Source organism: Sus scrofa, chromosome 15 (assembly GCF_000003025.6).
Source record: "Sus scrofa isolate TJ Tabasco breed Duroc chromosome 15, Sscrofa11.1, whole genome shotgun sequence".
Taxonomy (NCBI): Eukaryota; Metazoa; Chordata; class Mammalia; order Artiodactyla; family Suidae; genus Sus; species Sus scrofa.
Genome location: NC_010457.5, coordinates 128,932,267 through 128,949,269, shown reverse-complemented (window position 1 = coordinate 128,949,269; position 17,003 = coordinate 128,932,267). Strand labels below are relative to the sequence as shown.

General features: G+C 36.7%; 1 protein-coding gene across 12 annotated transcripts in view; it reads right to left on the bottom strand.

Moving 5' to 3' along the window:
- AGFG1 (ArfGAP with FG repeats 1) overlaps positions 1-17,003 on the bottom strand; it is an 81,977-nt gene that overhangs the window by 31,513 nt on the left and 33,461 nt on the right. For all 12 annotated transcript variants that reach the window (XM_021075860.1, XM_021075863.1, XM_021075862.1 and 9 more), the window contains exons 3-5: positions 6,582-6,697; positions 2,667-2,829; positions 1,635-1,788 (exon numbers count right to left, since the gene is read on the bottom strand). In XM_021075860.1, the coding sequence (XP_020931519.1) occupies positions 1,635-1,788; positions 2,667-2,829; positions 6,582-6,697 (433 nt within the window). The remainder of the gene's footprint in view (positions 1-1,634; positions 1,789-2,666; positions 2,830-6,581; positions 6,698-17,003) is intronic.

Sequence of the window (17,003 nt, the reverse complement as noted above, 5' to 3'; positions counted from 1 at the left end):
TTAAATGCTTTGAAACTTACACTTTAAACCTGAGAATAAAAAAGGAGTTATATCTTCAGGAGCCAACCTGAAGATATTATTTCTCCAAAGATGGGATAATTTGAGCATTAATAAAGATAATAGCGACAATATATTTGAGATGCATCAAATGTTTAAATCTATGAATTCATAATAAAGCTAAAGAAAAATCAGGTCACCATTAAAAAATGCTAAGGTATCAACTCATTTGGCTATCTGATTGATTAGAATCAATCATATACTGATTTTCCTATACTAACTGTACCACCACTGGTTAACCAAAAAAAAAAAAAAAAAAAAGTTTTTGCTGTACCCATGAAATGCAAAAGTTCCCAGGCCAGGGTCTGAAACTGCGTCACATATATAACCAGAGCCACAGCAGTGATAATGTTGGATCCTCAACCTGCTGAGCTACAAGGGAACTTCTAATCAAAGTTTTTTAAAAGGAGTATTTCAGCTGATGAATGAAGGAATGACAACTTTAGAATATCACCACTTTGCCTGATGGATTCAGGCATAGTATCAACAACTGTCACCACAAAAAAAAAGGCAATCGATGTTATGTGTCTCTTAAGCTGTGAGTAGGAGCTTGCCCCTATACCATCTCCCCTTATTTAAAAAAAACCAAAAAGGAATCTGTAACTAATCAAGTCTCTACATTCACCTAGCAATTTACAGAAAATAGAGGGGAAGAAAGGAATCTGTTAAAGGGTCCCACAGTGGTGCAGTCAATACATTCAGACTGCTGAAAGCTACAGGACAAATAACCTGGTTTCTCCAATAAATGAATTACAGAGTAGAAAAAGGAATGGAGAAGGGACTTACACTGAGACCTATCTCAAAATCACAATGTGAAACCTTATTTAAAATCTGATTTAGGAGTTCTCTTGTGGTATAGCAGTTTAAGGATCTGGCATTGTCACAGTGGCTCAGGCCACTGCTGTGGTGCAGGTTTGATCCCTGGCCCAGGAACTTCCATATGCTACAGGTGTGGGGAAAAAAAAAACATACAAAAAACACAAAAACCAAACCAAACAAAAAGCCCAAATGAAACAAAAAAACCACATCAGATTTTAAAAAATTATGTGTATGTTTGAACTAAAAAATTGAAACCTATTGATTACTAGTATTAGTTACTGAGTAATAAAATACTTCCATGGTTGTCTGACAAAAATCCTTCTGTTTTATGTATATAAAAAATTTAAGGCTAAACTATAATATGTATAAAACTTGCTTCAAAATAACATGAGAGGAGGAAAGGAGTAGAATGCTACCTGAAACCAAATTAACCATGAGCAATGAGTGCTATGAAGTTTATATTATCCACTTTTGAATATTTACAATGTTTCATAATAAAAGGATAAAAAATACATCAAAAAATCTTTTCTCATTTTTCTTTGGAAAGAGGTCATGTCAACATCTGACATTAAATTAATCCATTTTGTGATTAAAAAGCACCAGAGTTAAATGATTACAAATTACACATCAACAGCTATAGGGGACCAAACATTCTCAACAGAACTTGCTTTTACTAATACTTGAAAGTTTAAAAATGAATGATGTCTCTTGGTGCTATATACACATCTCTGGCAAAAGCTGTGAGGAAAAACACTTACCTGCATGACTGTTGAAATGTGCAAAGTTAGCAAAATTGGCTGTAGCCGTTGACTGAGGTGCTGGAGCAGCAAAAATGTCTGAGCCAAGATCACTTAAAAGGTCAAACTGCTTCTTTTCCTGCTGCTGCCCTTGAGAGCGACCTACGACAGGGGACTATAAATCACATATTAACTATAAAGAGCTTCCAGTCAGATCTGCTTAATTTTTATAACACTTATTTCCAACTCACCAAGCTTAAGATACAGTTTAAATACTACATAATATTATATTTGTAGTTTTGAGTACTTCGATATTTTTTGAAAAGCACAAATTTTCAACATCTACTCTCAAATTATCCTGCAGTTTTAAGTATAGAGTCAAAAGCAATGAGATATAACAGTTGTTACAGCTCATGACACAAGACAGACTTCCTTCTAAGACAGTGAAAATAGAACAATTCATTGAGATGCTCTAGTATATGCATTATTAAAAAGGGTGGAATTTAATTCAAACAGTACGATGCCTCAGAAGCATTCTTGCACAGGACAGATGTTATAATGCCACACAGATTTGGCACAGCTCAGGTGACTGTCATGAAGTGCAGAAGCATAACTCGAGAAACCGATTTCTAAAACGACTTCAGTCTATTCAGTTTTTCAGACACCTGCATGCATTTCAATGATAACCATGCTTCATAATGAGGATGGGGGAAATTCTACTGCTTGAGAAATCCTTTCCTGTAAATGTATGTCACAGAGGCTGTACTGTTAACACTTGGAGGGTCACCACAGATTCATGGTTTACCATTATATGCTGTGTAATAGGTAGCTATAACAATGCTCCTGTACACCTTTACAAAGAAACTCGTATTTGCAATAGCAAATAGAGCAAAAACATACATAATCCAACCACTTCATCCAAAATACTTTAATGTCTTATAAACCATTAGAACAAAATGCTACTGGTATGTGCTATGTACTGTATTGCCATTTTCAAATTCTTGGTATTCTTCCTCAAGCTGAAGCCTCTACAAAGACTTAAAGACTACTCACCTGAGTAGGTGTGCCCTTATTTAAGTGCAGTGCTGGTGCTGAATCTCCTAAAAGAGACTTCAGTGGTTTGACCTCAGGTGTGCTGCTTGTGCTACTGGCAGAGGACCCTGAAATAGATGCATGAACTGATGCCACCACTTTGGCTTGTTCTGGTGGGACATACCTAAAACACATGAAAAGTTGAACAAGCAGTTAACTAAGAAAGATGTAGGGGATAGCAAGCTTAATGATAAGCTTAAAATGATAAACTTAATTCTAATTTTGTACAAGACTTTCAATATTAATCTTATTTTAAAACTTTCTTAGCACTGATAGCTTAACTGAAATATTCAGAAAAAGGGTAATAAAGACCAACCACAAAATGTTTCAATTATTTACTTGTAGTTTTTCTAAGACAATAAATACAATATATTAAACAACTGTTTTTAAAAAAAAAAAAAAGACAAAAAACCGAGGAGAGTTCCTGTTGTGGCTCAATCGGTCACGAACCCGATTAGTATCCGCGAGGATGTGGGTTTGATCTCTGGCCTCACTCAGTGGGCTAAGGATCTGTCATTGCCATGAGCTGTGGTGTAGATCACAGACACGGCTCAGATCCCGTGCTGCTGTGGCTATGGTGTAGGCCAGAAGCTGTAGCTCCTAATCAACCCCTAGCCTGGGAACTTCCATATGCCGCAGGTGTGGCCCTAAAAAGAAAGACTTTTAATCATGATGATAAATAGTTTATAACTCTAGTTTTTAAAAACTAAAGTATCATAAAATCACAAGTAACATTTGAAAACAGCAAAAGAAAGGAAAAACACTTATACTACAGTTAATGGACTAAAATATTAAGGCCTGTTATACACCTGTAAGAATAATATCAAAAACCCAATTTTTAAATGCACAGAAGCAATTCACCAAGAGAGATAGAGAAATGAAAATACTTATAATGAAGTAAAAATTATTTCATTTGACCTGAGGATAAACTTTACAAATTTTGTTGCTATCTATTAAAAGCACAGAAATATGTACACTCTGTGCCCCAGAAGTACCATTGCAAGTAACTTACCCTTAGGAAATAACTGTACAAGTGTACACAGATAAATGAACGTGTATGTTACCACAGAACTCTTTAAGATTTCAAGACACTGGGCAACAAACCAAAATCCGCCAGGAGAAAAATACTTAAAAGGATGATGCTAACGTCTGTACAATGCTACACAGCTATTCTGTCTTGACATGGTAGGATGCCTTACAGGTCTTTCAGGTTTGATTCCAGTTGTAAAAGGATTCATGAGATGAAGGGAGTAAAGGAAGGAAAGAGAGAACTATAGTGGCAAAATACTGGCAATGCTAATCTTCAGAGCTGGGATTATACGAGAGCCTCTGCTCTCTGTTTTTTGGGTTTTGTCTTATCTACCCTCCTCCCCAGCCTCCATGTCATGTAGGTGGGAGAAGTAGAAAAACTCTGTTCCAGAATCAGAGTTCAAATCTCAGCTGCACCACTCAATAGCTCTGAAAGCTAGGGCAAACTACTTCTCTCCATGCCTCCAATTTTCATCTAAAAAACTGAAGTTTGGTTGCTGTGAGGCATAAACAAGTTACCATTTATAAAGTACTTAGAATTGTTTTCTGGCACAGGTGTTGGCTATTATTAAATTATATAATAATCACAAACAATGAAACTGCTTTGTTTTTTCCAGGACATGGGAGAGATGAAAACAGGAAGTTTAGCACTTTCTCATAATTTGGCCTGTCAGTGATCAAGTCAATTTCTGAGTACAGCCAAGTCTTACTAAAGGATAAAACCAGATAATAGTCTTTGGCTCAAAGGCTTCCTTATAACTAAAAAAAGCTAGGCTTGTACAGCATAGGAAATGAGTTTGAAAATTAGTCAAAAGAACAATTTCAAAATCCTTCAGATGACAGCAACATTCTCAATGTTTTCAGCACAGTTGCCTATAGTGAGGATATTCAGGGATATTTAGTGCTTACGCCACGTTAAAAACCCACTGTCTGGTTACACATCATAGGTGTGTGGGGGCATGAATTTAAAATCACAGGTCCCAGCCCACCTGAATGCTGGTCACTCCCTTTCCCCACCCACCAACTGAGGTTTGTATTTGTACTGTTCTTGTTATTACTACCTGTTTCTCGGGACAGAAAAGATAACACCAATTATGATTATTTGAGGTTTAAAATTATTTGGTTATGGTCTGAATGAATAATTTTAATCACTATCATTATTATTACAACTACTGTGGGAGTGTTTCCTGGTTTTAATTCTATCAACTATTATTTTTACACACACTTTTCTCTTGCTAGTTAAAGCTAAAACTATTTGAAATCCCAGCTAAGTCCTATTCAAATTAACTCTGAGTTAATAAAAGTAAAATTGTTGAAAAAAAACAAAAAATTAAGCCAGGGCTATCAAAGACAGAGGTCTAGTATATTAGGAACTAAAATGACAATAATTATACATTTCATTTTGAGAGTCTCATTTACGGCACCATGTAATTTTAACTATCGCCCCACCTTCTAAGTTTTTTTTCTTTTTTGAACTAAAATCTTACTGGTATGTTTTCTTCTATATTCACACCTCATGTTTCTAGTAACACTGAATATACCAGCCCTGGCAAAAAGTAGTTTCCTCTAGGGAACAGTAAGAATACAAAGTTCATGGAACACACAAATCGGAGCCACTTCTAATATGCTTACCTAATGAAAGTAGAGCTCTCACTCATAAGACATAGTAAGGATTCCCTCAAACAAAACAGGCTCTTGAAGATATTATTCTCTGCGTTAAAATAAGCCATTTACTTCCTTATTATCTATTCTATTTGTGATTCACTTTTTCATCTTCATTACCCTCTAAGAGGGAAAAATATACTATTGGATACTGATAAACAACCAAAAATTCATCACCAATGAGTCTTAGTAAACTGACTTAAATTGTGCTCATACAGCTAAAAATGAAGAGCTCAAAGCAGGTGAACACTAGTAGTTCAACAAATATCTCCTGCTCTGCTTTAAAAGGCTTATCAGCCATATGTCCAATGTGTTTTAATTTCTTTTTAAAAATTTAACATTGGGAGTTCCCATCGTGGCGCACCAGAAATGAATCTGACTAGGAGCCATGAGGTTTTGGGTTCGATCCCTGGCCTCACCCAGTGGGTTACGGATCTGGCGTTGCTGTGAGCTGTGGTGTAGGTTGCAGATGCGGCTGGGATACTGAGTTGCTGTGGCTCTGGTGTAGGCCAGCAGCTGTAGCTCCATCTGGACCCCTAGCCTGGGAACCTTCATAAGCTAAGGGTGTGGCCCTAAAATGACAAAAAAGACCAAAAAAAAAATAATAATAATAACATCGGACAGATTAAAGTACAAACACAACCTCCTTCTTGACCAGGTAGTAAAATGATTTCTTGGGTGGGCAGTGAGGGATATCTTGAGCAAAGAATGACCACAATGAGCAATGAATTAAATAGACTGCTATACAAGTGCTTTCGCGTAATGCCTACTACATAAAAGATACCATAAAAAAAGATACTAAATACACACTTGCTAAGGAAAGGAAGATTTTGAGAAAGGAGGTTTTTTTTTAAGACTAAAATCTCTAGAGAAGCTAAAAGGGATAGACATGGTTTAGAAGGAAGAATCCCTAACTTCTCAAAAAGGGTAGATGGCCTGGTGATAAGAAACAGGCCTGTGTTGCTAGACACAGATGAGTGAAGATAAAGTAGAAGTAAAGGTTTTTGGAAACCAAATCTAATAAAAAGCCCAAGTGTAATGAGTATCTGCCTATATCCTTATGACCTACTTACCTATCTCCTTCCTTCCTTCCTTCCTCCTTCCTTCCTTCCAGTCATACTAATCTTGACCATAATGGATGTGATTTGGGGGTGCCTTTGCTCTAAACAGAAACTATTCACTCACCATCTTTTCTTTTCATATTTTTCTTGTAGGAATTCTTTCACTTTTTGTGGATCCCTGAAGTCTGGAATTGCTGAAGATCTATCATCAAATAATCCTAGCCAAATCTGTTTACAGACCTTTGGAAAGAATTAAAAGAACAAAAGTGTTAAATTCAACATCTTAATGATATGTTAAAGGAAAATTAAGACTCTTTCAAAAAGCTGACCTACTTAATTTTAATAATACAGCTTTCAATGAGGTCATTTATCACAATGAGCAAGAAGTAACACATGAAGGAACTAGGTTTATTTTAGTATGTTATAGTATACAGTAAAATCTTATCAAAAGCATCACAAAGAATAGCACTTCATAGGGAAACAAACAGTGAAATAGGATTTGCGGGGACCTGGGACTCTTTGGTCTTGGAATAATCACAAACTCTAAACCACTGGCAAAGTCATGTAACCTTAATGAACCTTAGTTTCCTCACCCCGTAAAACAGAGGTATTAGACCAGTAGCGAGTTCCTGGATCCTTCACAGATTTAGAAAAATCAAACAAAAGAACAAATAAAAAGTACCAGAATCATAAACAATTTTCTAGTATAACAATAACAAAAATACATGGCAGCTACAACTCTAGCTTTATAGTTGTCTATGCCTTTCCTCCTAAAGGCTAAAAAAATGAGAACCTGAGATATTTAACTTTTTAGTAAAATCGAAGAAGTAAAATGATGTGGAACTCAAGTAGGACAAGAAGCATAAAGAGAACTATAAAAAACTGATAAAGTGGGTTTCATCAAAATTAAAACCTGCTGCTCTTCAAAAAACTTAAAAGAAAAAATGAAAAGGCAAGCCACCAACTGACAAAAAAATAAAAGAACTTGAATTCTTAAAACTCAATTGTAAAAAAAGACTAAAAAGTAATATATATTCTTAAAGAATGGGCAGAAAATGTAAACAGATATTCACCAAAAATAAACAGATGACAAATAAGCACCTGAACATCATTAGTCATGTAGAAAATGCAAATCAAAACACTGAGACCCCACTACATAGACAGCCATGCATACCACTAAAATGGTCAAAAATAAAAAGACTGAACATATCATATGATGGTAAGAATGTGAAACAACTACAACTCCCAATAATGTAAAATGCAGAGTTATCAGGGGCCTTGAGGTTGAGGGATTCAGTGTTGTCACTGCTGTGGCCAAATAAATGAATACACACACACACATACATTTTAATGTAAAATGGTACAACCAGTTTGGAAAATAGCTGGAAGTTTCTTTTTTTCTCCTGCTTATTCTTTTTTTTTTTTTTTTTTTTTTTTGCCACCCTACAGCATGTGGAAGTTCCTAGGCCAGGCATTAGACACAAGCCACAGCAGTGACAACACTAGATCCTTAACCACTAAGCCACCAAGGAACTCCATCAATTTCTTAAAAGTTAAACATATACCTACCATAAGACCTAGCCAACCACTTCGAAGTATTTACTCAAAAATAAATAAATAAATAAAAGCACATGTCTATACTCAGATTTGTACACAAATGTTCACAGCACCTTTATTGACAATAACTACAAACTGGAAACAATCCAAATGTCCACTAATAGGTGAATGGATTATTTGGAATATCCAAGTAGGATGCTATTTAGCAATAAAAAGGAACAAAGTACTGATACAAGCAACTATGTGAATTACCTCAAGCTAATTACACTGATTGAGAGATGTCAGACGGCCCCCCCATACACAGTACACCTATACGTGATTCCATTAATTTAAAATTTTAGAAAATGTAAACATCTATAGTGATGGAAAACAGAGCAGGGGACATATTTTAAAAGATCACCAAAAAACCCTTGGGGGTGACAAAAATGCATGTTATCTTGTTACTGTGATGATGGTTTCACATATGTCAAAACTTATCAAATTGTACACTTTAAATATATACAAGTCGAAAGACAAATAAATAAATAAATATATACAAGTTACTATAATTAGTCCTCAAAAAAGCTATAAAAAAAAAGTCCACAAGTTTCCAAAATTACATTACTTTAAAGAATAACCAAGTGTAACACTGTGAAAAGAACACAGTATCTAACTTCAAAAGGCTGACAAAGATCTGAGAAATCAGAGAAGGAAAAAGCAGCATCCTCCTTACCTGCTCACTGAACTGAATAAGGGAACACAAGGACAGGAATAAAGGATTCACTCTTTTCTTCACCCATCATGTAACCCAAATATGGTTCAAAATAACATTTCTTATTGTTCCTTCCTACTCTAGGCTCAGTACAAATACTATAAAGTCATTAAGGCAGTACAGCTGACAAAAGCTGGGCCTAGGTGAAGGCACAATCTCATTATAAAAACATTTCACTGCCAAAGCCCAAGGAGTAGAGACACTCAGGAATGACAATGCAACTTACTGTCAGAAATACTATATAAACCCTGTAGAGGGCCAGCTTCTCCAATAAATGTTTAGCTACCTTAAAAAAAAAACAAACAAAAAACCCACATAAGACAGAAACTACAATTACTGATTCTTCCAAAATGTAAATCTGAAAGATTGTGTGGCTTTACAACTGTACAACTGCATTTCTTAAAGGGAGAACTGGAAGTTTCTAATTCCTTTATTTTAAAAATTCCCAAGGGACAAAACAAGAGGCATTTGCTCAAAGTTAAAGAATTATTAGCTGTAATCAACAGAATGTCACTTTATAACACTTAGTCTTTGCATTCCAAAACCCCTATTAATTTATAGTTTTTCAACTAAAAACAACTAATGAAAGGTAAATAATAAGTACACTAACAAAAAAGTGATGGGTAGAAGATGGATCATAAAGTTACTATCTTAATACTCAGGGTAATACAAAGCAAAGACGGAGTGCTTGATGGTAAATTTTATAGATATCTGACATTAGCAGCCTATAGAAGTCACTCAAAATTCTGTACTGTCTACAGATTGCTCTGTTCCTTCTCCCTGACAGGCCAAACTGCTAGGGAAAATCATTAAAACTAGTTCTTGGGTCCACTACAAATTCATGCTATCTCACTATCCAATGTTCCAGGTTGTTGTTAGTCAGCTCTTACTTCTGGCTATGCTACCCCGCAATGCTATTTTCTATACTGCTCAAAAATTCTAAGTATACCTTCCGTTCTTGGCAGTAAAATTCTTACTCAAGTGGATCCCTCCAATCTCCTGCTGGACTGGCAAAATCAGTGTCCCCTAAAATCCTGTGTAAATGCAAACTTTTTAGGAGTTACCAAAGACCTGTGAAATCAGAACCTCTGGAGGTGGTACCCAGCAATCTGTTTTAGCAAGCCCTTCAGGTGATTGTGAAATAGTCTAAAGTCTGAAAAACCAGTGCTTTAGTAAAATCTAGGCCAGCAGATGGAAACTGCCTTTCCATTTAAATACTATATATAGTTTTCAGCATTTCTCAAATATACTTAGCCACTAAACCTGTTACTGGGCAAGATACATTTAACAAAGACAGTATTCCAAAGATACATCTGGGAAAATGCCACGGTCTCTAATCTCTTTGTGATCCATTCACATTTTAGTCCCTGAAAAGCTGGCTTTTGCTCCCACCAATGTACTGAAATCGCTCTTTCAGGTTTGCAGATATGATGACAGCAAAGTATAAAGTTCTCTTTTTTCCCATGTTTGTTTTGTTTTCGGTTTTGTTTCTTTAGTAAAATAATAAACACCATCAACTGAAAAAGAATGGTTTTCCAGAGTTGAAGGAAAATGGAAAGATGAAAATGGGAATCAACAAAAAATGCAACAGCACTAAGGTATTATGATCATGAGTATTTAAAGTGAAACTAATCAAAGGAGCTCCTGTTGTGGCTTAGCAGTAATGAACCTGACTAGTATCCGTGAGGACTCGGTTTGACCCCTGACCTTGCTCAGTGGGTTAAGGATTTGGCATTGCCGTGAGCTGTGGTGTAGGCAGGCAGCTATAGCTCCAGCTTGACCCCTAGCCTGGGAACTTCCATATGCCCCGGATGCAGCCCTAAAAAGACATACATACATACATACATACATACATAAAGTGAAATTAATCAAAACAATTGTGTCTTCCTCCAGTATCATCTGGGTTTTTAGGTACAAAGTAAGTAGAGTGTTGACTTTAATCTGGTAAAATACAATAGGACTTAAAAAGGAGTGTTATAACAACAGACCATGAAATCAAAGCTAGTTTAAGAAAAATGAAAACATGATAAGGATAATGCAAGACCAAGAAATTTAGCATCAGAAGACTGGAGTCTTAATGGATGTTCCAAAACTGCTGCAGTTAGAAAGTAGAGGAACAAACTGGGAAGAGAGAAGCAGGAAAAGGAAAAGCAGAAATTAGAGGAACAAACCAGGTCAGAGAACAGGATGCTTAAACTTGAAATCTGAGAAGTATATACTTATTGATAAAGGATTACTGGAAATAAGAAGTCAAGGAATTCAGGAGGCTGAATTACCTACGGACATTGGGATGGCAGAAATGATTAACACTAATGGGAAAAAAAAAAGACATTGATTATGTAAAGTGCTAAACTCTATAATGGATGAGGGGGTGAAGACTGGTACAACTGCAACAAGACGACAGAACAAGTCATAAATTCTACTAACAAGAGGAACATGGGGCTGGGGTCTAGAAACATCACTGAGGAGCAAGAAGGATACCTAAAAGCCATCATCTGAAAAGGCTGCACACACAACAGAATTAGTTTTGATGATCTCTTTGGGGAGGTGAATAACCAGTTACATAGTAATAAAGGTATGGCGGTCATGAGCCTGGACTAGGGAACCAGACTGCCTTAGTTTGAATTTCAACTCTGTTTAGTAACAGACCCTGCTTCAATGGGAAGTTGGAAAGGTTAAATGAGTTAACATATGCTTCTCAGAATAGGTATACATAATGAACAAAAACTGTGGGTCCCTCTTCATTCCTGCTGCAGACAGAATCAAAGTGGTCTTAAGGGAACAGCCTCTCTCTCTCAGCTTCTATGGCTCATTATACCTCTCCCATGAAACTCACTAAAAACTGCCTTATATTAGAATTACTGAGCATGTGTCTTACTTTTGAATTCCAAACAATGCTTAAAATAATGGGTTGTGCCATATTACGTGTTTGGTAAAAAGACTGATGAACTCAAAACCAGACCTTACAGAGGAATTAAAAACAAACATATCAACCAACAATAAATTCATGAAATTGAAGAATAATCTTTTTCCTTATGTTAGTGTTAACTCACTTTAGAACTGCAACCGCAATAACCACTGACAGAATCTAAAATATTTTAAAGAATATTTATCAGTCAGCGTTGCCTTAGGAAACAGATTGCACACTCAACTTGGGTAATTTGGGAAGTTTAATAGAGACTGTTTAACTCACAGCAGGCTATAAGGAAATCGCAAGGGAGAATATGGGGTGCCAGAGTTAGAAACAGCAGGGCCTTCCACCACCCAATGGCAGTAAAGGTGGGAGGAAGAGGGAATGGCCAGCAACCTTAAAACAAAGAGGGCTACTAGATGGAAGCTTTGACTTCCAATGAAAGGAGGCTGCCAGGCTACAGAAATCCCACATGAAAGAAGTTAAGAGGAGTTCCCTGGTGACCGATTGGTTAAGGATTTGGCACTGTCACTACTGTGGCTCAGGTTAGAGTCCTGGGCCAGGAACTTCTATTTAATGCAGCTAAAAAAAAGTTAGGAAAGTAAATATCCTAACCTTTCCCTTCCTTTGATTTTGCTAACAATGTTCTCCATCAGCTGAACCCCACCAGAAGCCAGGAAGCAAGAGTCCATTTGAATATCCAGACAAACCAGGTGCCTGGAGAGAGAACAGGGTAAAAAACTAGAGCTAGAAGGGCTATCTAGCGCTAGAAAGCTATCCAGAACTGCACCTAATCAGAATAATAAATATAGGCAGTGCAAGCAATTTAACAAACTCAATTATGAACACCAAAAATAGGGAACATCCACACCAATTCTCAATCACTCACATATAAAAGGAATAGGAAGGAAACAGTGTTGCATCAGGCAAACAGATATGGGTAGAGATGACATGTTACAGTTTTGTTTGTGAACCAGACACATAAATGGGTATATGAGGGAATATCAGACTTATGGTACCAAATTCAATTTACTGAATTCTGGTCTGCTGTTGTCTTTCTTTAATTTAAGCACAAACTACCTTATAATGGCTTTCTTAGCATAAGAATCAAATTCTACATCACCACTAAAATTCCTGAGGACCCATGGGCTCTCCAAATTCATCTTACTTTCACTCTCTCCAACCACAGAGGCCCCTTCATGAAGTCCTTCCTGACCATCCAATCCAAAAGGGCAACATTCCCAAACCAAAACTCAGGTACACATTAACACAACATATTATTTATTTTAGTGGCCCTGTAAGGCAAAACTTTTAAATGTAAATTTCACATGGCAAGAATCTTCTGATTCGCCAATATCTGTATTCTCAGTGACTGCCCGACACAAAAAAACTATCTGGTGCATGAGTAAAAGCCACTTCCTAACAGACCTGAAATACACGTACGGCAGAAATTTTCTTTTTCCCCCCTTCTGTTCTATTTAAAATACACATGCTGACCTAGAACATTTAGCTCATCAACTTATGAAAAAGTAAATTCACTGACCCAAATTCTCATATAATATTTAGGCTAGCGGTTGGCAAATTACACCTTCTAGATTAAATCTGGCTGATGGCCTATGTTTATAGCTGAAGTTTCACTGGAACACAGCCATGTTCATTTGTTTATCTACTGTCTAGTGCTGCTTTGCTGGGCAATTGCAACAAAGAACGAATGATTCAAAAGCCTAACAATTACTATCTGTCCCTTTACAGAATAAGTTTGCCAACTCCTGACTTATCTACAAAGTGGAGTTACTATGATAGGATGAATCTAAGAACAGTAACGACTTAAACAGGGTAATAATTAAAAACCTGTTTTAGAGATATGTTATAAGTGCATGGGGAATGAACATAAAATGAAAGAAAAGAGATGAACACAAATGAAAGCTTTTCCCTGGAGAAAGAAAGAAATTTCTCAAAGTGAGGACTACCTAAGGGCCAGTTTCTTTTTTTTTTTTTTTTTTTTTTGTCTTTTTGCCATTTCTTGGGCCGCAGCCACAGCCACAGCACAGCAACGCGGGATCCTTAACCCACTGAGCAAGGCCAGGGACCGAACCTGCGACCTCATGGTTCCTAGTCGGATTCGTTAACCACTGCACCACGACGGGAACTCCCAGTTTCTTATAAAGACCCATTCACTTGAGCATAAAGGAGAAAAGTAACAGAGTTTAAGTTTTAAGGAAAAGTTAATAGGTATTTAACACTTGTTTTCCAAAATAACTGATAATTATGAAGAAACAGAAAAAATAAAAGAAGCATATATTTAGGACACTAGAGAGAAATTAAATGAAGTGGAAATAGCAATAAAACTTAACTGTGGGTGGTGAAGGAAACCAGCTCTAATACAGACACCTACGGTGAAGACTTACCAAGTCAGTATACACAACTCACAGCACACTCCCATGCTTTATTTCCTTTAATGTCTCTACTGTCAGACAGGACTGCATTCCAGGTAGGTTGTAAAGAACCAAAACCCAGCCACACTAGATTATATAAAACAGGTTTATGTGTGTACTATGGCTTAACACTTAAAAACTTTATGGGAACTTCGGTTGCAAACAGGAATCCATCTGGGACCCTAGGCAGTCTGATTACCTATTTCCTAAGCCCTGCCCCCTGCAAAAAGGTTATCACTTTTGCTTCTCATACTGTGTCTAATCCCCGATCCTGCTTATCTTAATACAATTTTTTGGTTGTTTACTTGTTAAGGTTGCACATGGCCCAACTACATACCGCCTTTCTGGTTAAGTTATTCATCTTTTTAGTCCAGCCTCCATGAACCTTAACACACTTTTGTAAAAGATGAAGGTCTGATTAGCTACTAGCCCCTGGGGGTTAGGCATCCAACTCCTGGTCCAATTTAGCTGTTTTCTGTGTGTGTGTGTGTGTGTCTGTGTGTGTGTGTGTTCGTTTTGTGGTTTTCCCAGGAAAGGGCGCTTTCCCCCTTTCTTCCTTCAGTAAAGAACATCGGCTTGTTAAGTACCCCTCACCTCCTAAACACATTTAATCATTAATATGCTTTGTATATTATAAAGACCCTTATAAATGTAAGATTCATTATATTAGCAAAAGTGACAGTGGTTTGGATAAAGATTATCAATTGCCCTAAGACAATTCTGTACCCTGTATGTGTAACAAAACAACTGATCTGACTTTTAATTTGGTATGTTGTCTTTTTTTTTTTTTTTTTTTGTCTTTTCTAGGGTCACACCCGCGGCATATGGAGGTTCCTAGGCTAGGGGTCTAATCAGAGCTGTAGACCGGCCTACACCACAGCCACAGCGACCTACACCACAGCTCATGGCTACGCCAGATCCTCAACCCACTGAGCAAGGCCAGGGATTGAACCCGCAACCTCATGGTTCCTAGTCAGATTCATTAACCACTGAGCCCTGTCGGGAACTCCCCAGGTATGTTATGTCTTTAACAAATGTCCATGTTTTAGCTAATTAAATGTATCAATTTTCACTTTTGTAATTTTTTTCCCATTGTTTTTAGCCTAAAAAGTCCTCATGCATTTAAATGCTAAATATGTGGTCAACTATTTTCTATTAATTTTTACAGTAATCACTCCTTTGTGTTTTTTGAACATTTACCCCCAAATGCATATATCCTTAAACACTATCATTTAGTTTTACCTGTTTTTTAGTTATGAAATAACCTGTTTTACAAAAAAGTTGCAACTGTAGTGAAAAGATGTCCCACATACTGTTTACTCAGAGTCTCTAAAATTAACATTTGCTTTACCAACCTCCAAAAAAAATTTTGGAACCATTTAATTTAGAGAGATGAACCTTTACCCCTCAATGTGTATCTCTAAAAAATAAGGACATTCTTTTCTATAACCATAACACAATTATCAAAATCAGGAAATTAACACTTTATACTATTATTATCTGATTCACAGACTAACCAATTATCTTAATAGCACCCTTTAAGGCAAATGGAAAAAGTTCTCCCGGTACAGCATCCATAACTGTCCTGCCACCTTAGTCTCTTCTAATTGGGAACAGTTTCTTAGTCTGTTTTGTCTTTAATGACCTTAACATCTTTGAAGAGTACAGGCTAGTTATTTTATAATATGTTCCCTAATTTAGGGTCCCTCATAATTAAATGTTATGCATTTCAGAAGGAATACCACATAAAAGTGATACTGCATCCTTCTCAGTGTATCATATCAAGAGGCACATGAAGGCAATTTGTTCCATTCCTGGTGATGTTAACTTTAATCATGTTAAAATGACATAGGTCATATTTCGCCATAGTAAAGTCACTATTTTTCCCTTTAAGATTAATAAGTATCTTGTAGGGAAATACTCTGAAACTATTTTCTATATTTTTATGGCTTCTAAATTTTAAATTTTTTCCAAAATTTATTTTGGCATACCATGTCACTAAAATGACCAATCCCTTCCACAACGTACTGCTGAACTTCATTTACTTTATAATAATTTCATGTACATATTTAATATACATAAAGATTATGGTATATCTCAGAATCTAGTCTACAGATCTGGGCCTATTCTTATACCAGTTTAAGACTGTGTTAATTAATCACTTCAAGTTTACCTTGTATAAACACAGAGATATACCTAGTATCTACTAGCTGATCTCATTTAACTCCTTATTTTACAAATTCTTCCCAGCTAGCTTTACTTCTTTGATCTTTGGATGAACTTAGGAACCATTCTCTAAAAAAAGGGGAGAAAATTCCCACCAACGTTTTGGTTCCATCCCTGGTCTTGTTCAGTGATTAAGGATCTGGCATTGCCACAAGCTGTGGCCAGGTTGCAGATGTGGCTCAGATCTGGTGTTGCAGTGGCTGTGGCACAGGCTGCACCTGCAGCTCCAATTTGACCCCTAGCCCAGGAACTTCCATATGTTGCAAGTGCAGCTGTAAAAATGGGGCGGGGGGGGAGTTTTATTTACTTGTCTTGATACAAAGAACTGTTTGTGGATTATCGATGGTTTAGGGATATCGTCAATACAGGGTACCTACCACCTCTAACATGAACACCACTCATCCATTGTTTGGCTCCATCTAAGGCTCAATGATAGTGACTGATTTGGACTGACACTCTATTGTCTGGTTGTCCTGGTGACTGAAGGCATGCATTTGCCAGGCAGCTGACTAAGGTTGGGAATGCAGCCCTTGGCAAAGGAATAGAGAGACTAAGGGGCCCAAATGCAAAACAAGTCTCTGAAGTAAACTTGATCTGTACCATACTCTACATAAATCAATCATAAGAAGAAACATTTAGTTTTTCTTTGAGTATTTGCAAATATAC